Below are 26,215 nucleotides of genomic sequence, written 5' to 3'. Positions count from 1 at the left end.
CTGCATTTTCCAGAAATCAAGTTTATACAGCCATATTACCTTATAACTGTAAATTGGTGCACCTCCAGAAATCTGCAGTAGAATTCCATCAGCGACTTGCCAATTGTGTCATCCAAGGCCACTGCATTTTTCTGTTCTGTTCGTACTGACATTGTTATCTAACAGTGGCATGATTATTGGTGCAGAAGCTTTAAACTAGATGGGAAGTTCTTGCAGCATCTGAGTGAGTAGAATGTTCAGTCAGCACCAGTGACATACTGAGATCTGTCTATTTTAAATCCTTAATGTCATATGGGATATCAATTTGGAGAAAACTAATTTAGGGAAAAGGAATATTTAGGGCTGCAAAAGTTAGTTGTCAGGTGATTAAATGGTGCTAATTCACACATATTATGCAAGTCTGTACTTATCAACAGAAAAACGCAAAAAAATAGTTAAATATGTATTTTGAAAAAAGTAAGTTTAACAGGCTCCACTGATTCTATCAGTCCCATCTTCAAATTTCAGTTTCCCTCTTCTTGGTTTCATGCCAGGTATTTGTATTCGTTATTATTGTTATTAATTATTTTACTCTAAATTTACCAATATTGTATGAGATTAATTCTTCTATGAGGTGTAGGCCTATACTTACCTCTTGAAGAATACCACAGTTGTCTATAAATCGGGTTCCTTGAGCAAATTCTACTCCACTTCAGTAGTGAAGCTAGCATTCTCATCTTGCCTGCTTATTCCTCAGTTTGAACCATCAACTCATTCTCTGTGATTAAAACTTTCATATCATATACCGAGCGAGGTGGCGCAGTGGTTAGCACACTGGACTCGCATTCGGGAGGACGATGGTTCAATCCCGTCTCCGGCCATCCTGATTTTGGTTTTCCGTGATTTCCCTAAATCACTTCAGGCAAATGTCGGGATGGTTCCTTTGAAAGGGCACGGCCGATTTCCTTCCCCATCCTTCCCTCACCCGAGCTTGCGTTCCGTCTCTAATGACCTCGTTGTCGACGGGACGTTAAACACTCATCTCCTCCTCCTCCTCAAAACTTTCATACGGCAGAGCTAGCGAGTGACTGAGACAGTAAAACACTTTAGAACTTTTTTTCGAAGCTTGTATTAGTTTTTCTGTCAAAAAATGTCTGTACTGTTACAGAGTGTGTATGTGATACTTCCCACTTCTTTAATTTCCTTGTGGATGAGTTCACAACTTTGGTAAACGTTTTGATGGTCAAAACCATTTATCACGTTGAGCTGATTAAAATTTTTATAATGGGGGTTTCCTTTTATTTCAGTATTCACTTACAGACTAATAGCTTATTTCAGCATTTTATCACTTTGCGCTGTTTAATATTTTTGGAATAAAGGGTCCCTTTTATTTCAACATGCACTTGTGGACTGATAACTTGTTTCAGGCATGTGATCGTTACCAAATGCTTCAAAGATCAGAGCTTTGTCTACACTTCACAGCCATGAGACCAACTTAGGTATAAACAAAACTGTGTATCACATACATTGCATCACTCAAAATAAGTTAAACCAACAACATAAAGATTCTGAGTGCATACTGTACTAATGATGTAGAAATTAACTAATACATTCCACATAAAATACAGTATTTGGACAAAGACTCTCCACGCTAGAAGCTGTAATGAACATAGATTAAATCAGCACAAGTCCACATTTCATTCCTATGTGACTTATTTATTATCAAGAGGGATATATATTTGTTAATTGCTTCACCATTAACACTGTGTACTTGTAATTGTTCATGTGTTATCTCAACTTACATAGAGAATGGTGCAAAGCATGTGTTAGAGAGTTTGTTTACACAACCGTGCTGTTGCAGTGGCTGTGAAATTAAAAGGAAGCTTTGAGCTTGATGCACTTGTTAATTGTCACATGCCATAATCAGCTGATAGTACACAGTTGAATGAAGAAATAAAGAAACATCGATTTTCAAATACTTTAAAGGATCTTAGGTAAGAAAATGATTTAAACATAAAGCATTTTGCACTTCAAGGAATTATGATGTGGTACTTGAAGATTTTGTTGGTTTCATTTACATATCTTATGGCCTTTGTTTGGTACCAGTGTTAGTATTTTGCTTTTATGAATTCTCTATGAATACTGTTTTTGCAAGTCACTCCTAATTTTGTGCTAGTCAAGTTTTAATGTTTGCTGCCTTATGTATTAGCTTTTTGTGGGACATTGCAGAGAAGAATTGGTTTTTAAATATGCAATCTATACAGCATGATATTCACAAGGTATAGTTAGTCCATTTCCGTGAAGTATCAGGGTAGTAATTCAAAAGTTCGATCTCGGATATCTAAGAAAATATTTTTTTTACATTCTAGAATTTTAACTCCCCCAACCCCTGAAGCTTATATTTCACATACAAAAATAATAGCTTCTGAAAAAAAAACTTGTTTGGGTTTATACCTGTGTCAGTGGAAGGCACAAAATGAAGAGCTGAGGTTATTGTCCCGTTTCTGCTTTGAGATAATCTTCATCTCTTTGTGCCTGCCACGCCTGACATCATTCTGTTTTGCATATGTCAACCATTTTCTTGCACTACATATTCACCCCTTTTCTGCTGCTCTGTCCAGAGCTAGGTTAGCCATTGGTGGCTAGCAGGTGGTCAATTACCTGGTTGCTCCCGTCTTCTGGTATGGGTGTTTGGTAGACTTGTTTCTCTACCCGTTCTCTCTATGTCTTCATTTTGATTCTTATCTCTATACATAAGTTTTAACACCAGCTATTTGATATTAGTTTGATAACACCAGTCAATAGCACTCATGAGAACAGAGAACAGAGAAATGATTTTTCCTGAATCCGTGCTATTAGTCAGTAAATTGTTTTCTTTGAGATAATTCAGTATCTTTGAACACATAATGTTTCAGTACTCTACTGCAAATCTGCATCAGTGATATGGATCTGTAGTTCAGTGTTTCCTTTCTTGGGTATTGGTGTGACTTTGCAACTTTCTAGTCTTCAGGTACAGATCTTTCGATGAGCGAGCAGTTGTACATCGTTGTTAGATATGGAGCTATTGTATCAGCGTAATCTGAAAGGGACCTGACTGGTATGCAATCTGTACCAGAAGCCTTGCCTTTATTAAGTGATTCAGACTGCTTCATTGCACCAAGGGTATTTGCGTCTAAGATGCTCATGTTGGCAGCTGTTCTAGATTTGAATTCTGGAATATTTAATTTGTCTTCTTTGGTGAACGAGTTTCGGAAAACCGTACTTAGTAACTCTGCTTTAGTGGCATGTCATAATTACTGTTATCATGCGGAAAAGGTATTGATTGCATCTTGCCACTGGTGTGCTTTACATATGACCAGAATCTCTTTGGGTTTTCTGCCAACTTTTGAGATAGAGGTTCGTTTTGGAAACTATTAAAAGCATCACGCATTGAAGTTCCTGCTAAACTTAGAGTTTCTGTAAAATTTTGCCTGTCTTGTGGATTTTGTGTTCCTTTAAATTTGGCATTCTTTTTTCATTGCTTGTGCAAGTGTGTACTGAAACACTTAGTGTACCAGGAAAATCAGTACCTTTGCTTATTTATTTATGTGGTGTATATATCTCTCAGTTGCTATTGGTACAATTTCTTTGCATTCATACCACATCTGGTCTACGCTTACATAGTCAGATCGGAAAGAGTGGAGACATCTCTTAGATAGGCATCTAGCGAATTTTTATCTGTTTTTTTTATTTATTTATTTTTATATATATATTTTAGATGGATGTACTTTGTATTTATTTTTGGTGGGTTTGGATATTACGGTATTCAGTCTTGCTACAGCTGCCTTGTAGTCACTAATCCCTGCATCCGTCATATCCTTTCTATTTGTTTAGGACTACTTGTTGCTACTAGGTCAAGTATGTTTTTGCAATCATTTGCACTTTGAGCAAGCTTCTGAACTAACTGTTCAAAGTAATTTTCTGTGAAAGCATTCAGTACAATATTGGCTGGCATTTTATGCCTACTTCCAGATTTAGATTTTGAATAAAAATTGTCAGCAATGGCAGCCGAAGACTTCTGGCATAAGAAGTCACCTCTTATTCAGCCAGCAGCCTTGTCAAAGAGTATGGAGGAATCAACAGAAGTTAAACACACTCTCTTACCTTTGGGGTAGGAAACTGTCCCTAAAGGCAAGAGAATCAGCAATGATCAATGGCATGAGGATGAAGAAGGCAATTAAGACCACTGCATTAAAGGCACATAATGTTCATCCACAGGACATGTAGTTTTTAATTGAAAAAAGTCATGATGGTCTCTCCATTGGCAAAAAGTTCCAGATCAGGAGGGGACTGACAAGGCAGAGGTGACCATGAGAGAAAGATTGAGTAGCCAACAAAATGATAACATTCTATGAGTTGCAGCTTGGAATGCCAGAAGTTTGAACGTGGTATGGAAGGTAGAAAATCTGAAAAAGGAAATGCAAAGGCTCAATCTAGATTTAGTGGGGGGCAATGAGGTGTGCAGGGTAATATGAACAGTGGCAGGAATGATGTTAATGGGAGTAGGATTCGTTATGAATAGGAAGATAGGGCAGAAAGTGTGTTACTGTGAACAGTTCAGTGATACTTGTTCTCATCAAGAGTCGATGGCAAACCAGCACCACCTATAGCTCACATATACATGCCGACATTGCAAACAGAAGATGAAGATATAGAGAATATAGCGAGATATGAGGATATTGAACAGGTAATTCAATATGTAAATAGAGATGAAAATCTAATAGTCATGGGAGACTGGAATGCATTTGTAGGGGAAGGAGTAGAAGAAAGGTTTACTGGAGGATATGATCTTGCTACCAGGAATGAGAGACGAGAAAGATTGAGTTCTGCAATAAATTTCAACGAGTAATACCAAATACTTTGTTCAAGAATCACAAAAGAAGGAGGTATATTTGGTAAAGGTCAGGAGATAAGGGAGGATTTAAGTTAGATTACATCACGGTCAGGAAGAGATTCCAAAATCAGATATTGGATTATAAGGCATACCCAGGAGCAGATATAGACTTGGATCACAATTTAGTCATAAAGAAGAGTAGGATGAAGTTTCAGAGATTAGTCAGGATGAATCAGTGTGCAAAGAAGTTGGATATGTAAGTACTAAGGAATGAAGAAGTACGCTTTAAGTTCTCTGAGGCTATAGATACTTTGATAAGGAATACCTCTGTAGACAGATCAGTTAAAGAGGAATGAGCATCTCTAGAAAGGGCAGTCACAGATATTGGGAAGAAAATTGTTGGAACAAAGAAGGTAACGGTGGAGAAACCATGGGGAACGAAAGTACTTCAGTTGATCGTTGAAGGAAGTAAGTACAATATGTAGGGCTGAAATAAATAGAATGTGCAGGGAAGCTAAGCTGAAATGGCAGCATGAAAAAGTGAGGAAATAGAAAACAAAATGATTGTTGGAAAGATTGACCCAGCATGTAGGAAACTCAAAACAACCTTCTCTGAAACTAAAAGGAAAGGTAGGAACATAAAGAGTGCAATGGGAATACCACTATTAAGTGCAGAGGAGCAAGCGGATAGGTGGAAAGAATACACTGAAGGCCTCTGTGAGGGGGAGGACTCATCTGATGACATGAAAGGAGAAGAAACAGGAGTCGATTTAGAAGAGAGATGGGATACAGAATTATAATCAGAGTTTAAAAGAACTCTGGGAGACTTAAAATCAAACAAGGCAGAAGGGATAGATAACATTCCATTAGAATTTCTAAAAATATTTGGAGACGTAGCAACAAAAAGATTATTCACATTGGTGTGTAGGATGTAAGGGAGTCTGGCAATATAGCAACTGACTTTGTGAAAAACATCATCCACACGCTTCACAAGATTGCAGGAGCTGACAAATGCAATAAGAATCGCACTATCAGATTAACAGCTCATTCATTCAAGTTGCTGACAAGAATAATTTGCAGAAGAATGGAAAAGAGAAATGAGGATATGTTAGATGGTGATCAGTTCGGCTTAAGGAAAGTTGAAAGAACCAGAGAGGCAATTCTGACGTTGTGGTTCATAATGGAAGTAAGATTAAAGAAAAATAGAGGTGTATTCACATGACTTGTTGACCTGGAAAAAGTGTTTGAGAATGTCAAGTGCAGCAAGATGTTAGAAATTCTGAGGAAAAAAGAGGTAAACTGTAGGGAAAGACTGTTGATATACAATATGTACCAAGAACCAAGAGGGAATAATAAAAGTGAAAATTAAGTATGAAGTGCTTGAATTAAAAAGAGTGTAAGACATGGATGTAGTCTTTTGCACCTACTGTGCTGTCTATATATACATTGAAGAGGCAATACTGGAAATAAAATGTAGATTCAAGAGCAGAATTAAAATTCAAGGTGAAAGGATATAAATGATAAGATTTGTTGATGACATTGATATCATCAGCAAAAGTGAAGAAGAATTAACTGATTTGCTGAATGGAATGAACAGTCTGATGAGTACAAAGTATGAATTGAGAGTAAATCGAAGAAAGATGAAAGTAATGAGAATTAGCAGAAATGAGAACAGTGAGAAACCAAACATCATTATTGTTGATCACGAAGTAGACTAGTCAAATAAGCCATGATGGACGGAGCAAGGAGGACATAAAAAAGGCAGACTAGCACTGGCATTCCTGTCTGAGAGAAGTACTAGTATTAAATGTAGGCCTTAATTTGAGCAAGAAATTTCTGAGAATGTACATTTGGAGCACAGCGTTGTGAGGTGGTGAAACATGGACTGTGGGAAAAATGGAACACAAGATACTCGAAGTATTTGAGATGTGGTGCTACAGAAGAATGTTGAAAATTAGGTGCATTAATAAGTTAAGAAATGAAGAGGTCCTGTGCAGAATCAGTGAGGAAAGGAATATATGGAAAACACTTGACAAGCAGAAGGAACAGGATGGTAGGATGTCTGTTAAGCCACCAGGGAATAACTTCCATGGTGCTAGAGCAAGCTGTAGAGGGTAAAACCTGCAGAGGAAGACAGAGATTGGAATGCATCCAGAAAATAATGGAGGACGTAGGTTGCAAGTGCTATTCTGAAATGAAGAGACTGGCACAGGAGAGGTATTCGTGGCGGGCCGCATCAGTTCCGTCAGAGGACCGATGATTCAAAAAATCCTCTGTTAGTCTTATATGGTACGGGTACAACACACTTGAGCAGTATTCTAGAACCGGTCACACAAATGATTTGTAAGCAAGCTCCTTTGTAGACTGACTGCACTTCCCCCATGTTCCACTAAGAAACCGAAGTGTACCAACTGCTTTACCCATTACTAAGCCTATGTGAAGCAGTGAAGCTCACACAATACTAGGTACCGAAATCTGGTTAAAATCTAAAATTGATAGCAGTGAGATTTCTGGGGAAAATTTCTGTGCATATGAAAAGGATAGGCAAATGGAGAATGATGGTGGAGTATTTTATGCAGCAGACAAGACACTCAAATCTACCTAGATAGAAATGGAAGCTGCATGTGAGATTGTTTGGGCAAGATTCAGTATCAGGAATGGGCATAAAATGATGATTGGATCCTCCTGTCAACCACCAGACTCGTCTCCTAATGTAACCAAAAACTTTAGATAAAATCTCAGTTTGATTGTACGTAAGTTCCCCAGTCAGAATGTAATCATCGGTGGAAACTTTAATCATCCAACAAGCAATTGGGAAAATTACAGTTTTTTTACTGGTGGGTGAATAAGACAGCCTCTGAAACATTACTAAATGCCTTCTTTGAAAACCACCTCAGACAGTTTGGAACCCCACTCACGATGGAAATATATTGGATCTAATTGCAACAAATAGACCTGATACCCCTGAAGAAGTCCGTATCAAAACTGGTACCAGTGATCATGACACAGTCATGGCAACAATGATTACCAAAGTATAAAGGACAACTAAAACAAGCAGAAAGATGTATGTATTCTGTAAACCAGATAAAAAATCAGTAATGTCATATGTGATGAGGAATTTGAAACTTTCAGCACAGTATAGAAGTCTGTAGAGGAAGTTTAAAAAAAACAGTAATTGACCATGCACTGGATAATATGTACCCAGTAGAGCAGTTCATAGTGGGAGGGAACATGTATGGTAAACAGTAACAGTGAAGAAACTTCTACAAAAACAGAGACTTCTGCATCATAGGTGTAAAACAAAGCATGGGGCTATAAATAAAGAGATGTTGAATGAAATGCATTTAACTGTCAAGAAAGCAATGCATAATGCCTTCAACTACTACCGTAGCAGAATATTATTAAATGATACTTCAAAAAACCCAAAGAAACTCCGGCTTTCTCTATAGCTTACCTCCATTTTCCTCAGAATTTCTAACACCTTGCACCATTTGACACTGTCAAACACTTTTTCCAGGTCGACAAGTCATGTGAATGTGTCTCGATTTTTCTTTAGTCTTGCTTCAATTATGAACCGCAATGTCACAATTACCTACCTGGTGCCTTTACATTTCCTAAATCCAAACTGATTGTCATCTAACACATCCTCAGTTCTGTTTTCCATTCTTGTGCATAGCATAGCATATCTGTCAGGAACTTGGATGGATGAGCTGTTAAGCTGACGGTGCTATAACTCTTGCATTTGTGAGCTCTTCCAATCTTGTGAATTTTGTGGATGATGTTTTTCCGAAAGTCAGGTGGCATATTGCCAGACTCTTTTACATGTTACACACCCTGAATAGCATTTTTGTTTCCACTTTTCCCAATGTTTTTAGAAATTTGGTGGAGTGTTATCTATCCCTTTTATCTTATTTGATCTTAAGTCTTCCAAAGCTCTTTTAAATTCTGATTCTAATGGTGGATCCCCTCTCTCTTATAAATTGATTCCTGTTTCTTCTTCTTTCACATCATCAGACAAGTCATCCCCCTCACAGAGGCTAACTATCTGCTACCTCCTCTGCATTTCACAGTGGAATTCCCGTTGCACTTTAGATGTTACCATCCACGCTTTTAATGTCACTGAAGGTTGTTTTGACTTTCCTATATGCTGAGTCAGTCCTTTCAACAACAATTTCTTTTTCGATTTCTTCACGTCTTTGCCTTAGCTTACCTGCACTTCTTTTATATTTCATTCCTCAGCAGCATGTATTTCTGTATTCCTGAATTTCCATGAACATTTTTGTTCTTTCTTCTTTCATCGATTGACTGAAGTGTTTCTTCTGTTACCAGTGGTTTCTTTACAGTTACATTTTTTGTATTCATGTTTTTTGCCAATTTCTGTGATTACCCATTTTAAAGATGTCCATTTCTCTTCAACTAAACTGCCCACTGAGATATTCCTTATTACAGTACGTATAGCCATAGAGAACTTAAAATGTATCTCTTCATTCCTTAGTACTTATTTGTATAGTGATTCTCCCTGAATAGTTTCTTAAATTTCAGCCTGCTCTTCATCAGTATTAAATTGTGATCTAACTCTATATCTCCTCCTGGGTAAGCCTTACAATCCAATATCTGATTTTGGAATCCTTGCCTGACTATGATGTAATCTGAAATCTTCCCGTATCTCCGGCCTTTTCCAAGTATAACTCCTCCTGTTGTGATTGTTGAACAAATTATTCGCTATTAATTGTTGGAACTTACTACAGAACTCAATTAGACTAGTCTTTCTCCTCTCTCATTTCTAGTATCAAGCTCATATTCTCCTGTAACCCTTTCTTTTATTCCGTCCCCTACACCCCATTCCAGTCACCATGACTATTAGATTTTCATCTCACATTATGTAATGAGGTACCCATTCAGTATCTTCACATACTGTCGCTGTCTCTTCATCTTCGGTTTGCAAAGTCAGCATGTATACCCAAACTATCGTTGTCGGTTTGCTGTAAATTCTGATGAGGACAACCCTATCACTGAAATCTTCACAGTAACACACTCTGTGTTCTACCTTCCTATTCAGAACAAACCTTTCTCCTGTTACACCATTTTCTGCTGCTGTTGATATTACTCTGTAATCATCTCTTCTTTCCATTTCACTTCACTGACCCCACTGTATTTAGATTAGCCTTTGCATTTTCCTCTTCAGATTTTTAAGCTTCCCTACCACATTCAAACTCTTGACATTCCTTGACCCAACGTTTGTTATTCAGTCTTCTTCCCATGGTCACCTCCCCTTTGGCAATCCCCTCTTCGAGATCAGATTTGGGGGCTATTGCGGAATCTTTTGCAATGGAGTGAGCATCATGACACTTTTCCAATTACAGGCCAGGTGTCCTGTGGATACACATTATGTGTCTTTAATGCAGTGGTCTTCATTGATTTCTGCATGCTCATGCCATTGACCATTGCTGATTCTTTTGTCTGTAGGGGCAGTGTCCCAACCCAAGGGCAAGAGAGTGCTTTGAATCTCTGTCCGCTCCTCCATCCTTTTTGACAAGGCTGTTGGCAGAATATGGATGACCTTATGCTGGCAGTCTTTGGCCACCAATGCTGATCATTTTTCAAAATTTAAGTGGCGGCAGCTTTGAACCCGGGACTGAAGACGTTTTGATTACTGATCAAAGATGTTACCCCTAGACTACAGGTGCATATAATTAATTGTTAATATTATGAGGAGAACAAAAGAAGAAGAAAAATTTGTGGTAGGAGTGGGAATTGACCCAGAGACAGCAAATTGCCAGTCAGTGCACATGATCATTCTAAACTTGCACTATATGTGACATACACTTTAAAAGAAAAGTAGTGACTTGGTGGTGTGGGAAACAAAGCACTCATAGGTGCCAGAATGGATGACATCACATCAGAGCTTTCACAATAAAAAACAGACAGCAGCATCCCTTGTATGAGTTGATAGTGGTGCGGTTGACCAGCATTTCAGCTGTCGACACTGGTTTTTAGTTACTGCAGCGAGAGCTCAACAAAACGTGGTCTTCGTCTGTTTTATTTGCATACTAGCAAGCATTCAAAGAGAATGGCATAATTTTAGTGTGATTTCTGGCTCACATCAAAAGAGAGGTGGCACAAGTTTAGTGCAATGTTTACAGTGTGTTGTAGCATATTAGCTCATGATAACAGGCTGCCACTATGTAAGCTGATGAGAGGTCAATAATGTCACTCCAGTGATCTTTCTCCTTTCAAACCCTCCCTCTAGATGTTGCTTTAGATGAATTATTTGTGCTATACAGTTTCTTTGTAGCCAAGTAAATAATAAGCTACTAATAGCAGCTAAACAACAGCCGTGTAGTAAAATTGAGGAGCCAGCTCATTTCTGTCCAGAATAGCAGATTCTTACTAATTTATTTGATTAAATTTAGATGGCATTAGTATGAACAGCATTAAGCAGCGTAGTGATAGCTTATTGTTAATACAGTAGACATATGAAGTTTTTATGGTGTCTTTGCGATATTGTAATGTCCACCTTGATTCGTTAGATGCCCCTGAAGGTTTCCATTCTGATGGGATCTGTGAAACAGCAATGAATGAATGAGTGAACAAATGAGCAAACAAAAGGGGAGAGGAAGCGGAACCTTCTTACAGTGTGTTGCTGCAGATAGCAATGAAGTGTACTAACGTAGCTGTCTGCATAGAAAAGCAGTTGTTGCTATCCAGCATTGCTCACAGTGTCAAGGAGATGCAGAAGGTGGATCAAGTATAAATGTGATTTTATTTAAAAAATATTTAGTGAAAAGTAAAAGGCAAATATAATTTATTTTTCTGGTATTTTACTCCTTTAGAAATATGTTTTTCATAACAAGAAGGAAGGTTCTTTATCTCAACATCATAGAATGGAGATGGTTGTGTCAGGAGCCAATTGCACATGAATCCCTCCATGCCCTATTCATCTTCAAATTGTTGGCGTCCCAGAGATTCTTTAAGTGGCCAAAAGAAACAAAAATTGCGGGGTGATAGGACTGGGCTGCAGGAAGGATGATCGAGTTGAGTCCAGTGCATTTCCTGTACTTTGGAGAGCGTTAGAGCTGCAGTATGGAGCTTGGCATTGTCATGGAGGATTATGGCCTCTCAGTTGGTCGGTTTTGCCTTTTGTGGTGAAATACAGCGCTAACCAGGTTCGACAGCATCGATTGTGCATAGCTCGTGCAAAAAATCAATGAGCAAAATGCCTCGCTGGAGTAAGAAAATGGTTATCAGTTGACAGCCAAGTCAGTTTTCACTGCGGCTATCTCCCCTTTCCTCTTTCACTTCATACTGGCTTGTTTTGACTTGGGAGTGAAGTGGTGGTCCAACATTCATCCCAGATGATGGCCCAACTCAAAAATGCATCACCTTCCTTCGTTAACCTTGCTGTAAGCCTCTGACAGACCTCCAGATGTCTCAATTTCTGATCTCTGATCATAATGCAAGGGACACATTTGGCACAAATTTTACAGGACTTTGTCATTTGTGATCATCACTTGATAGCTCCCTTTACTTTTTCTGACCTGTTCTGCAGTTGCGGACACACTCGCCCATGGACCTTCTTCAGATACGTCTTGAACCGTGTAAACATGTCCATCCATTATACTGGTCTGAGGATGGTGATGGTGTTCCTGATTTTCTACTCATTTCATTCTTCATTGAATTCTTTATGGCTGGAAAACACATGAACCCTTGACAGTGCTTTGTCTCTGAACTGTGCAGTCGATCTCTGAAAGATTTCCATTGCCTGAACACCTTCACGAGCAAGAAATTTCATAATTATGCATTGCGCAGTGAAGGGGTGCATCATGAGCTCTATTGATGAACAGGTTGGACGTGTGGAGGGGCTAGCTCTCCCCACTCCTAATGCACCCCTTCAAAGCATACCAGAAACGTGGGCCCAGTCCTATCAACTGTAGACACCGAGAAAGAAAATACTTATTTATATTTAAGATACTCTCATACATTTCATTACCTGCTGATGGTTAGTGGAGTGGCATGCATAGAACAGTTCAAAGTTTGTCTGCCTTTTGAGATGATGCACACTGTACTCTCCATTGTAGTATAAGTATCTGAATTTTTAGCTAAGATATCTGTGCCTCGTTTCATAAGACGGTTGCTTTTCCAGACAATGGCAGCCCACACGGCATGCTGCCTGCTGATGGCCACCCTGGTGGCGGTGGCTTCTGCTGACAAGTACTACGGCTACCCCGGCAAGCCGTGGGACGGGCACGCGTACGCTGCGGAGAAGTACCAGCAGTATGCTACACTCTACCAGCAGCAGGTGATGGGCACTGGCCCGCCACCTCACACGGAGGTGGTGCGCATGGCGCGCTACATCGTCCACAATGTAGGTATGTCTGATTTCTACTATCTGCTGATTCCAGTCCATTCCCATTTGTACAGGGCACATTGCTATATGAAGATTCAAACTTTAATAGGGCCAATTGCTTACACACATAAAAAAAAGTGTTGCATCACCTCAGTTACCAGGACTGCTGAAGATAGACGTTGACAGTGGATATTTTATCACAGACACAGTACCTTTGACTGTTAAGAGATTTCACTAAGCCTGTCCAAAGATGTAAACAACCATTAATGACCAGCACCTGTTAGACGGAGGGGGTCCGACAGCCAATCAGTTCCAGTCATTCCACCAGGAAGGAGGTACACGGCTCTTGTTGTCTGTAGATCAACCGTGCCTAGATGGTCAATACCGCGATTCGATTGTGTCCGCATTGTTACTTTGTGCCAGGAAGGACTCTCAGCAAGAGAAGTATCCAGGCATCTCAGAGTGAACCAAAGAGATGTTGTGCGGACATGGAGGAGAGACAGAGAGACAGGAACTATTGATGACATGCCTCGCTCATGATGCCCAAGGGCTACTACTGCACTGGATGACCTCTACCTTTGGATTATTGTATTATGACTCAAACTGTGTGCAATAGGCTGCATGATGCGCAACTTCAATCCCGACGTCCTTGGTGTGGTCCATCTTTGCAACCACGACACCATGCAGCGCGGTACAGGTGGGCCCAACAACATACCGAATGGACTGCTCAGGATTGGCGTCACGTTCTCTTCACGAATGAGTGTTGCATATGCTTTCAACCAGACAATTGTTGGAGATGTGTGGAGGCAACCCAGTTGTCCAGTGAGTACAGCAAGGTGGAGGTTCCCGGCTGTTTTGGGGTGGCATTATGTGGGGCCGACGTATGCCGCTGGTGGTCATGGAAAGGGCCATAATGGCTGTACGGTACATGAATGCCATCCTCCGACCAATAGTGCAACCATATTGGCGAGGCATTAGTCTTCATGGACGACACTTCGTGCCCCTATCTTGCACATCTTGTGAATTACTCCCTTCAGGATAACGACATTGTTTGACTAGAGTGGCCAGCATGTTCTCCAGACATGAACCCTATCGAACATGCCTGGGATAGATCGAAAAGCACTGTTTATGGACGATGTGGCCCACCAACCACTCTGAGGGATCTACGCTGAATCGCCATTGAGGAGTGGGACGATCTGGACCAACAGTGCCTCGATGAGCTTGTGAATAGTATGCCACAACGGATACAGGCATGCATCAATGCAAGAGGACGTGCTACTGTATATTAGAGGTATCGGTGTGTACAGCAATCTGGACCACCACCTCTGAAGGTCTCGCTGTATGATGGTACAACATGCAATGTGTGGTTTTCATGACCAGTGAAAAAGGGCTGAAATGATGTTTATGTTTATCTTTATTCCATTTTCTGTACAGATTCCAGAACTCCCGGAATCGAGGTGATGCAAAACTTGTTTTGATGTGTGTATTTTTAAATGATACAGAATAAAACATGTTTCAATGTTTCATTGCCCTTCAGAGTAGTCACCAGCTTTGGGTATAACACATCTGAAGCAAAGCATATAACAATCTGAAGCAAATGCCACAAAGTGCTTTCTTCCTTAATAGTATCAGGTCAGTCAACAAGGGCTTTAGTTTTGGGGGCGTGGTAGATGCAGCACTTCCGAGCCGCATCAGTGGAACAAATTGGCCACATTGTGTGTCGTATGTGCACAAGCATTGCCCTGCAAAATTATGGGTGGGTTCTGCAGAAAATGTCACCACTGTTTTCTCAAAGCTGGTCAGGGATTGTGTTCCAAATGTGAAATGTGTGTTAAGAGTCCTTTGGCATGGGGTACGTGCGTGCTCAAATCTGAGGTTTTAACTGGCTGCCACCCCGGTTACTTATAACGCCCAGAGTAATTTTAGATTTAGTACAGTAGAGGAGAGATTGCACTCCAGCTTCTGTTTTTAATACACTTTTTTTCCAACATTTTAAATGAGCACCGTGAGTATGTAGCTATATTCACGGCCGGCTCTAAACTGGGGGACTCGGTTGGTTGCTCTGTTGTTTTCCCGGATCATGTCATCAAGATTCGGTTGCCTCCGGTATTCACTATATTCGTTGCTGAACTATCTGCAATCTTGAAGGCGCTGGAGCAGATGAGATGTGCCATGTCTGCTAGATTCTTCTGTTGTTCTGACTCCCTGAGTGCGCTTCAACCTCTGCACTGCTTCTATCCAGCTGCTAAAGTAGTCCAGGATATTCAGGACACACTCCTCTGACTACAAAGGCTGGGGAAGGAGGAGCTATTTTGCTGGGTGCCAGGGCATTGTGGGTATTGCAGGCTACAAAAGAGCAGATATAGCATCAAAGAAAGTGTATTGTGTTCCTCAGTTGCTTCAGTGTGCTGTCCTCCTGCATGCTATCATCTCACTGTTGAGGCGCAGAGTCCTACATCAGTGGGAAGATGGCTGGCTGGAAGTGACAGACAACAAGCTCCATCCAATGAAGCCCATGATGCGGGCATGATGTACCTCCCAGCCACGAAGATGGGTCGAGGTGTACCTTACTCGTCTTCACATACGCCACAGCCCCATGACGCATGGCTTCTTGCTCCAGTGAGAGGACCTTCCAATGTGTGGTGCTTATGGTGTACAAATCACTGTGTGGCACATTTACTAGACTGTGTTTTATTTTCTGACCAGCAGGCAGCGACAGATTTGCCGACAGATGTGCCCCCTATTTTTAGTAACATTCAAACGAATATGATGAGAAGTTTCAAGGTTTTGTGATCTGTCCAACTTGTTTCCAAAAATTTTAGGGAGGAAGTTTTTAATGTGTTAATAGTGTGACCGGCTAACACATGTTTGTAAGTGATCAGTCAGTCACATTTCTGTATGCCTTTCTTTTAGCTCCTCTATCTTTCTATCTTTTTACTTTTGTTTTAATCCCACGTATAGCACCTTTCACCCTTTCTTCCTTGTCTTAAGACATGTGTGATAGAGTGATTGCGCAGGTCCAAGCGAGTGATGTGAGAGTGCTTTAGTGTTATTTTATAGGTTTTTCTCCTCACTGTGTGATAACCATTCCTGTAAAAAAAAAAAAAAAAAAAAAAAAAAAATGCTCAAATGTGTGTGAAGCCTTATGGGACTGAACTGCTAAGGTTATCAGTCCCTAAGCTTACGCACTACTTAACCTAAATTATCCTAAGGACAAACACACACACACCCACGCCCGAGGGAGGACTCAAACCTCCGCCGGGACCAGCCGCACAGTCCATGACTGCAGCGCCTTAGACCGCTCAGCTTATCCCGCATGGCTAACCATTTTTGTACTTTTACCCACTATTGTTTCTTTAATGTGTGTAAGGGTGCTGATAACCTTGCTGTTGAGCGCCTGTAAGCTCAAAAAAATAAAAATAAAAACTCCCATAGTATTAGTATCAGTAATTTGTTTCCCCAAGAATCATTTTACAATGACACAGGATCTGTCAGCTTAAGAGACGGAAAATGTGAGTCATATATACTGTAGTGGGTTGGTTTTTCTACATATTTGAAGTCTTATCAGCTTATCAGCTTCAAACAAGTTTTTTACTTATTCCTGACTAATGACAGTTTTGTGTGAATCTGATCTTTCCCTCTTGCTGGAGGGCTGGGAAACCATTGTTCTGTTGTGTTCTCAGTTACTTTTGTTTTACGGACATTAAACTGTGGTCCAAGACATATTTCAGTGCCTAACATTTAATATCTTAATCTACGTCTACATCTATACTCTGCTTAAGAGTATGCACTGTTGAGGTGCATGGCAGAGAGTACATCCCATTGTATCAGTTATTAGCATTTATTTCTGTTCCAGTCATGTATGAAGTGCGGGAAGAATGATAGTTTGACTGCCTCTGTGCATTCAGTAATTTATTCTAACCTTATCCTCATGGACCCTATGAGAGCGATACATAGGGGTTTGCGTAGTATCCATAGAGTAATCACTTAAAACCGGTTTTTGAAACTCTGTTAATAGACTTTCTCAGGATAGTTTACATTTGTCTTCAAGAGTCTGCCAGTTCAGTTTCTTCAGTATCTCTATGACTCTCTCCCATGGATTAAACAAACCTGTGATCATTCACGCTGCCCTTCTTTGTATACATTCTATATTCCCTGTTAGTCCTATATGGTACATGCCCCACACGCTTGAGCAATATTCTAGAACTGGTTGCTTGAGTGATTTGTAAGCAGTTGTAGACTCATTGCACTTCCCCATTTTTCTACCAATTAACCAAAGCCTATTACCTGCTTTGCCCATGATAGAACCTATGTGATCATTCCACTTCATATCCCTACAAAATGTTACACCCAGGTATCTGTATGAGTTGTCAATTCCAGCAGTGACTCATTGATATTGTAGTCGTAGGATACAATGTTTTCATTTTGTGAAGTGCAAAATTTTACATTTCTGAACATTTATAGCAAGTTGCCAGTCTCTGCACCATGTTGAAATCTTATCAAGATCTGACAGAATATTTATGCAGCTTCTCTCTGATAATAATTCATTATACACTCCTGGAAATTGAAATAAGAACACCGTGAATTCATTGTCCCAGGAAGGGGAAACTTTATTGACACATTCCTGCGGTCAGATACATCACATGATCACACTGACAGAACCACAGGCACATAGACACAGGCAACAGAGCATGCACAATGTCGGCACTAGTACAGTGTATATCCACCTTTCGCAGCAATGCAGGCTGCTATTCTCCCATGGAGACAATCGTAGAGATGCTGGATGCAGTCCTGTGGAATGGCTTGCCATGCCATTTCCACCTGGCACCTCAGTTGGACCAGCGTTCGTGCTGGACGTGCAGACCGCGTGAGACGACGCTTCATCCAGTCCCAAACATGCTCAATGGGGGACAGATCCTGAGATCTTGCTGGCCAGGGTAGTTGACTTACACCTTCTAGAGCACGTTGGGTGGCACGGGATAAATGCGGACGTGCATTGTCCTGTTGGAACAGCAAGTTCCCTTGCCGGTCTAGGAATGGTAGAACGATGGGTTCGATGACGGTTTGGATGTACCGTGCACTATTCAGTGTCCCCTCGACGATCACCAGTGGTGTACGGCCAGTGTAGATCGCTCCCCACACCATGATGCCGGGTGTTGGCCCTGTGTGCCTCGGTCGTATGCAGTCCTGATTGTGGCGCTCACCTGCACGGCGCCAAACACGCATACGACCATCATTGGCACCAAGGCAGAAGCGACTCTCATCGCTGAAGACGACACGTCTCCATTCGTCCCTCCATTCACGCCTGTCGCGACACCACTGGAGGCGGGCTGCACGATGTTGGGGCGTGAGCGGAAGACGGCCTAACGGTGTGCGGGACCGTAGCCCAGCTTCATGGAGATGGTTGCGAATGGTCCTCGCCGATACCCCAGGAGCAACAGTGTCCCTAATTTGCTGGGAAGTGGCGGTGCGGTCCCCTACGGCACTGCGTAGGATCCTACGGTCTTGGCGTGCATCCGTGCATCGCTGCGGTCCGGTCCCAGGTCGACGGGCACGTGCACCTTCCGCCGACCACTGGCGACAACATCGATGTACTGTGGAGACCTCACGCCCCACGTGTTGAGCAATTCGGCGGTACGTCCACCCGGCCTCCCGCATGCCCACTATACGCCCTCGCTCAAAGTCCGTCAGCTGCACATACGGTTCACGTCCACGCTGTCGCGGCATGCTACCAGTGTTAAAGACTGCGATGGAGCTCCGTATGCCACGGCAAACTGGCTGACACTGACGGCGGCGGTGTACAAATGCTGCGCAGTAGCGCCATTCGACGGCCAACACCGCGGTTCCTGGTGTGTCCGCTGTGCCGTGCGTGTGATCACTGCTTGTACAGCCCTCTCGCAGTGTCCGGAGCAAGTATGGTGGGTCTGACACATCGGTGTCAATGTGTTCTTTTTTCCATTTCCAGGAGTGTAGATATCTGCACCATCTGCAAAAAGCCTGATTTTATTATTAACATTGTTTTCAAAGTCATTAATATACAACATGAACAGCAATTGTTCCAACACACTTCCCTGGGCCATACCTGAAGTTACTTCTATCTTATCCTGACTTATGATGACTCTCCATCCAAGATAACATGCTGTGTCCTACCTAAAAAAAAGTCCTCAATCCAGTCACAGATTTCACTTGATACCCCATATGATTGTACTTTTGACAATAAGCATAGGTGCAGTACTGAGTCAAATGCTTTTCAGAAATCAAGATATGCTCCACCCTCCCAGTTGCCATGATCCAAAGCTTTCAGTATGTCTTGTCAGAAAAGTGCAATTTGAGTTTCACATGATCGATGTTTTCGAAATCCATGGTGGCTGGCACTGAGGATGTCATTCTGATCAAGAAACATCATTTTGTTTGATCTCAAAATATCTTCTAAGGTTCTACAACAATTCTATGTCAAGGATATTGGATGGCAGTTTTGTGGATCACTTCTATTGCCCTTCTTGTAGATAGATGTGATCTGTGCCTTTTTCCAAAACTGGGCTCAGCTTTTTGTTTGAGAAATCTGTGATAGATTATAGTTAGAAGAGGGGCTAACTCAGCTGCGAATTCAGTATAGAATCTGACAGGAATTCCATTAGATCCTGGGGCTTTGTTCAGTTGTAACAGTTTCAGCTGTTTCTCAACATCACTGACATTCATACTTATTTCATTCATCTTTTCAGTGGTACGAGGCTTACATTGGGGCAAATTTCCTGTGTTTTCATTTGCAAAGGAACATTGAAAATGAAATTAAGCATTTTTAGCTTTTGCTTTGGTACTCTCAATTTCAGTTCCTATCTCATTCGGTAGGGGCTGGACACTAACTTTGGTGCCGCTAACAGGCTTTTCATACGACCAGAATTTCTTTGGGTTCTGCAAAAGATCACTTCACAGTATTCAGCTGCAGCTTTCTGTACCTAGTATTATGTGAGCTTCACTGCTTTTTGTGAGTGCTTTAAACTCTGGCACTTATTTGTGAATGTTTTGGCAGTTTACCATTTGGATTTTAACACTCTTATCTGCGGGAGTCATTTATTTCGATCTTACACTAATACTTCAAGGTTTCCTACAGCTATCATTATCTGGATTGCACAGAGAGTTGCCTAAGCTAAATAAATAAATTAAAAAAAAAAACATGTGTTCACTGCACACATCTGAGTAACAGCCTGTGATGTGTAGTCCAGTGGACACATCATCGGAGGCTAAAGGACTAAGATAGCAATTCTGAATCGAAACAAGTTCAGCACACTGAAATGTTTGTACATATTAGTGCACAGGTTGGGTTCGGCTGTGTCAGCTCAGAATCACGCCAGTATGTCTTTTAGAGCATGTAGTGAGGAGGAGTTGATGCTGTTTACTTTATTTAGCATTAAGGCCGACAAATTGCGAGGATGTGTGTAAACTGTTTGGCTCACTGAGCTTGTTTAAGTTTTAAATTGCTATCTGAGTCTTCCTAGACCATGATGATGTCTCCAGCATCAGCATACAAAAAGTTAGGCACAGAAATGAGCTGCGCCACAGCCTAATATTCATACAGCAAAATTCACCAAGAACTGTAATAGTGGCTGTGAAAGCTTGCATTGTATGATCGAACTGAACTTTCTTCGTTTGGTTATGACGGCAAAGCTGCTCCCCAACCAGGTGTTTCGTATTTGAAAGACTCGTGGAGGTCAGGAACAAGTCAGCAAGATGCCAACTGCGACATAGCACTCCTTTTTTAACTACAGGTATGCCCACACATACTGCAAGCAGGACCTGGTGTCCACCTCTCGGTCACGTGGAGTGAAATGGTGGTAGTATGTTGGTCACGGCAAGAAGCCTGAGGACCTGACCTGTGCGACAACAGCGCTTGGCTAGTGGCGTCTGATATGTGATAAAACTCTGTTGGATGCAGCTGACTCTGACTCGGCTTCAGAAGCTGTCACAACTTCACTGCTTGTCTCCTGTATCGACTTGCAGAGTGTGAGATAGTACTGTGGCAATACAAGTGATTCCATACTCCGGACATCAGCATACGAGCAGCCGTTGATGAATGAGCAATAGCTGCCGAGCAGATGAGTAGGAGGATGTTCCAGTTGCCAAATGGCTGAAGTGAATGATCCCTATGATGGACCCCTGGGCCACACGACTCTGTCCAGTGCTGGATACCCCCAGTGGTTGGATGGGCACATATAAATAATGTCTCGTGGCCACTTGTTTTACTGCAGCTGGTGGTGGCATTATGAAGTGAGGTTGACACACTGCTGACTTGGTGCCCTGCGTCTTAAGAGTGCTGCGAGGCTGTTGTATTTGTCAACCGTAATATTATTGCTCCTGGACATGAGGGCACTTCAGTCAGATCATGTGTTTACCTATGTGCTTAAAGCTGATACGAATGTGCTCTGCTATTTTAACAACCAGACAACTTGCTCATGAAGGTGTTAGGAGTTCCATAGTGTATACGGTAGCTGAGAAACTTGATGGAGTTTTTGTTTACTGTAATGTCGTGAAGTGTTTCCTATAATGGCTGTGGAAGACCAAGTCCAATGTCATCGTAGTTTGGTAGTAAAATGGATAACAGTTCATGCTTCAGTGTTGTTGTCATCTGTGAGGGAACTGCAGCAATAAACACTGAAAGTATGTCATAGTTCTATGCTGCAACAATAAAGGTTCATGAATTTGCACGTGTGTTTGATAAGGAACATGGTTAACTAGTATTTTGAAGAAAAATGGCCAGTCTTAGCTTGGGAAATCTGTCTCCTGTATGCAAGGCTGTGAGTCTGCCATGAAATTTCAAGATAAGCCAATGCTAGTTCTGTTACCTCCTCACAGACTCGAAGGTGTCAGTGTCCTCTGGAGATAAAAGGAAATAGTACACAGTCTCGCAAAAAGTCAATAAGTTAGGACAGCTCCTGATGATCTACAGCTACCAGAGGTAGTGAGCATGAGGAAGTGATGTAGAGATTGCAGCACATGAAAGTGAGAGATAAGATCTAATATCACATGGTCTCTGCAAAGTGCTGGTATGTATCCATCCTTGCTTAGAAAAAATTACTAGCTCTTAATTTATGAATAATTAAATTTTTTGATGCAGCAGTACTATTTCTTCTCTTTTTGTATAGATCCCATTCCATTTACTCAAAAAATGGAACTCTATATCTGTTCCATCTCGAATCTAGGGACACACATATCATAACAAACTGAAGGCATTGCTTTGTTGCTGTAGCTATCTGTCTGTCTCGTGCTGTCCACAGCATTTGGTTGTAATTTTTGCAGTTCATTCAGTTGAATGCATTGAACTATTAGACATGCAAATTACATGAAATTTCCAATAACTCCCCCACCCCACCCCTCCCCTTTTAAAATTCTTATTTTGGCAAGTGCATGTATAGTTCATCTCCCATACTGAGTGATTTATGTGCATGTTTCCTTGGCAGAGCCTTGGGCATTATTATGTGGTGTTAACTTAAATGCAGTCAGTTGATGGAACAATCTAAGATAATGCACTCTGTGCCAAGTTAACGTCTTCCTAATGAACAGCTTTGTTTCTGTGCCAAAGCCATAAAATGAAATCTTGCACCTGAAAATAACCTTACATTTTGTTTAGCAGCCAAGTTAATTAAAGCTGTGAGCTTTGTGTGTTTCTAGCACAATGACTCCAAAAATTGCTGCCAACCAGATTCTTGGGCAATTGTATGACAGTATTGGCAAGTGCTCTCTCTCTCTCTCTCTCAAGAGAATTTATTAACAGATTGTGAAACATTAAAGCAATGCAGGTTATACATTTTCATTTTGTGTAGAGGATTTCCACATCATATAATTTTTTTAACAGAGCTCTTGTATTTCTGTGGCTATTTATGTTTTACGTCCCTGGTTTCTCACATTCAGTCACTCACAGAATATAAAGTTTAAGATAGGCCAGGCATGCCAAGTGTAATGTAATTTAATGAACTGGCCTCTGTCTATTATGACCATTATCCAGTAGCTGGAAGGTCTTGTGGAGAAGTTTTATTAAGTAGTTTATCTATAGATCTATCATGTTGATTTGAAAAGGACACAATTAGCATACATTAATATTGTCTTATTCAAACACACACACACACACACACACACACACACACACACACACACACCACCTTATTTGGCAGGTTTAAGCACCTTGAAGATTTGACGATACTTCCATCATAATTTCTTGAAATTTAATGCAAAACTCATTAGGAACTCACTGTTATTATCTCAGCAACTGTACACGATTCTTTTTGCATAAAACCAGAATTAATTGTGTAACCTTTGTACACATTGTTATAGTTATTTACCTGCCTCAGCCAGATATTTGGCCATTTTTTCATTGAGTGTTGGTTATATGTAATTGTCTTTTAAAAAACGAAATCACATAAGTTGTTATTAAAAGTGAAAAATATGAGAGTAGGGTATTCATTTCACGAAAGTGAGCAGTGAATACAGTATGTGGTGTCCTCCCCATCATTTTGTAGGAAGCTCTGCAGAGGCTCATGCATTTTAGCCCTCTCCTCACAATATGTATATTCACTAATGAAGTTCTTCAGAAACTATCCTTCACAATCTTGAGCTACAACACTATAAAGCAAAAAAAAAAAACCTTTATTACTCATTACCAAATCTAGAGTGGCTCAGAAAGAGGTTCAATATGCAGCTTCAAAAATATTTGATCATTTGCCCATTAATCAAAATGTCTGACAATTTTTAAATTTGGCCTAAAATAATATCTTCAGGACAACTCCTTCTATTCCATAGATGAATTTTTAGTTAAAAATTGCTATTATATGTAGCTAAAAAAAAAAAATTATCTCCAGTTACATGGCTAGTGTTGAAGACTAATAGTGTCATTGTCATTTTTGTTTCCCCCTTAATCTGCACCAGTCTGGGTTGGAACATTGATGGTTCCTATGCATCATTCTTCATCTTTAATTTTTTTTGCCACAGCCCAGAATTCTTCTTAAACTGATCTTCATAGAGTCAGTCCATATTGATCTAGATCTCCCTCTTGTCCTCATAGTTGGCCTCCATCATTCACTTTGGTATTCTTCCATCTTTCATTCTCTTCACATGTCCAGACCATTTCAACATACTTCCCTCAGTTCTGTCATTCAACTTCTGTGTGTGTGTGTGTGTGTGTGTGTGTGTGTGTGTGTGTGTGTGTGTGTGTGTTTTCTGTGATGTACTACTGAGGAATTTAATTTCACTGGTTTTGATTCTACTTTTCTATCTTCTTGTCATTGTTCAAGTCTGTAATGCGTATGACAACATGGTTGTTAAGTAAACCTCTTATAGCAGGCCGGAATGGCCGTACGGTTCTAGGCGCTACAGTCTGGAACCAAGCGACCGCTACGGTCGCAGGTTCGAATCCTGCCTTGAGCATGGATGTATGTGATGTCCTTAGGTTAGTTAGGTTTAATTAGTTCTAAGTTCTAGGGGACTGATGACCTCAGAAGTTAAGTCGCATAGCGTTCAGAGCCGAGCCAAACCTCTTATAGGATCTCCCTTTGCTAGACCAAGCCCCTCACACACTAGTAAACTGAATTGCTTTGTTGTAACGTTCTGCTTCCATCCTTACATTCTAATTAAATTCAGTCCTGCGTACAACTTAGTTGCCTGTAGCATGTGGCTCATAGCCAGACTACAAACGTGTTAACTGCATGTTCCCTTATATGAGGAGCACACAATAAGTAAGTTTCCATTATTTTAGAATTTAAAAAAAAATTATGCACAATTTATCATGTTGAAATAATTTTATTGCCATTATACAATGCTTCTGTTACATTTCTTCATAGTCATCATGTTTATCCAAGCATTTTTAATGTGACTCAAGTCTTGTGCTCTTAACCAGCTGTTCACTGTTGATGTGACATCGTCAGTGTTGAAGTGCTTACCTCGAAGATGACCTTGGAGTTCCCATCTGACATATGTGGATGGTTATTTTACCTTGACGCCAAACGTAGGCAGTGGTCACATTAATGGGGCTATACTGTGAATAATAAACATTACACACCATTTATCCAGTTGAAATAATTGACAATGTACAGTGCTTCTGTCACTTTTCTACATCGTCACCTTGTTTTCCCAATATTTTTGGTGATGTGACCAGATTTTACAAACCAGTACCACTTGGGGAAAGGTCTGGTGAATATGGTGGATGTGGAAACACTTCCCAGTTGAATCTTGAGAGCTACACCCGGGTCATTGGAGTTCTATAAGACCGAACATTGTCATGAAGGAAGTGAAACAAAAGTTCAGGATGTTTTCTTTTGACAGCAGCTAGCAGTTTCCTCAGGACATTTCAGTACTTCTTTGCATTCATTTTGGTGCTGTGAGGCAGGTTGTGAATGAGTAACACCCCCTGACAGTCCCAAAAGATGGCTGTCATAACTTTTGCTGTTGAATGAGTGACCTTTGCCTTTTTTGGGTCACTTTTGCCAGGTTTCTTCAACACGGTGCTCTTGCTGTTTTCTCTCAGGGGTTGAATGATTGCCCAGGTTTCATGCCCAGTGACAACCCAGTTGAAGAGCAGATCTCCCTTTGTCTCGTTGTCTGATGCATTTCCAGAAACATTCTGTGATGGGGCCCAATTGCGGCTCAAGGAGGTAGCCGCATTAAGATATTGTCAGTCATAACACTGTGATTGTCCCCAGAACACTGCAAACTGCAAAAAGGGCATCATCACATGTCACTATAGTGGTTCCCTATAGATAAAGGTTGACTCCCAACAGATATTGACAGCAGATAGTTGTTTTGCTGCAAAACACAAATGAAAGAGTGCAGTTCACAAGCAGACACTGTAGTGGTAACTCCATGATAACTAACAGAATACTGGCAAGATACTGTAGAATGCTTTGTAAGACAGTGTGAATGTTGTCAGTGCAGACCATTCAGACTCTCCAGCCTTCAGAAGATAGGTGTGTACCATCTCCAATATGTCATGCCTGGTAAAGAACTAAAATGTGCAAACCATCCTTGGGAAT

At 40.9% G+C, this 26,215-nt stretch overlaps 1 protein-coding gene across 3 annotated transcripts in view; it reads left to right on the top strand.

Moving 5' to 3' along the window:
* LOC126109767 (protein CREG1) overlaps nt 1–26,215 on the top strand; it is a 49,727-nt gene that overhangs the window by 5,330 nt on the left and 18,182 nt on the right. For 2 of the 3 annotated variants that reach the window (XM_049914822.1, XM_049914821.1), the window contains exon 2: nt 12,996–13,221. In XM_049914822.1, coding sequence (XP_049770779.1) covers nt 12,999–13,221 — 223 coding nt within the window. In that variant the 5' untranslated portion in view covers nt 12,996–12,998. Of the gene's footprint in view, nt 1–203; nt 224–12,995; nt 13,222–26,215 lie in introns of those variants that run through there. The other variant, XM_049914823.1, reaches the window with a different exon arrangement.

This window comes from Schistocerca cancellata, chromosome 12, assembly GCF_023864275.1.
Source record: "Schistocerca cancellata isolate TAMUIC-IGC-003103 chromosome 12, iqSchCanc2.1, whole genome shotgun sequence".
Lineage (NCBI taxonomy): Eukaryota > Metazoa > Arthropoda > Insecta > Orthoptera > Acrididae > Schistocerca > Schistocerca cancellata.
The sequence above is the reverse complement of the archived record's forward strand: the minus strand, read 5'-3'. Positions and strand labels throughout refer to the sequence as shown.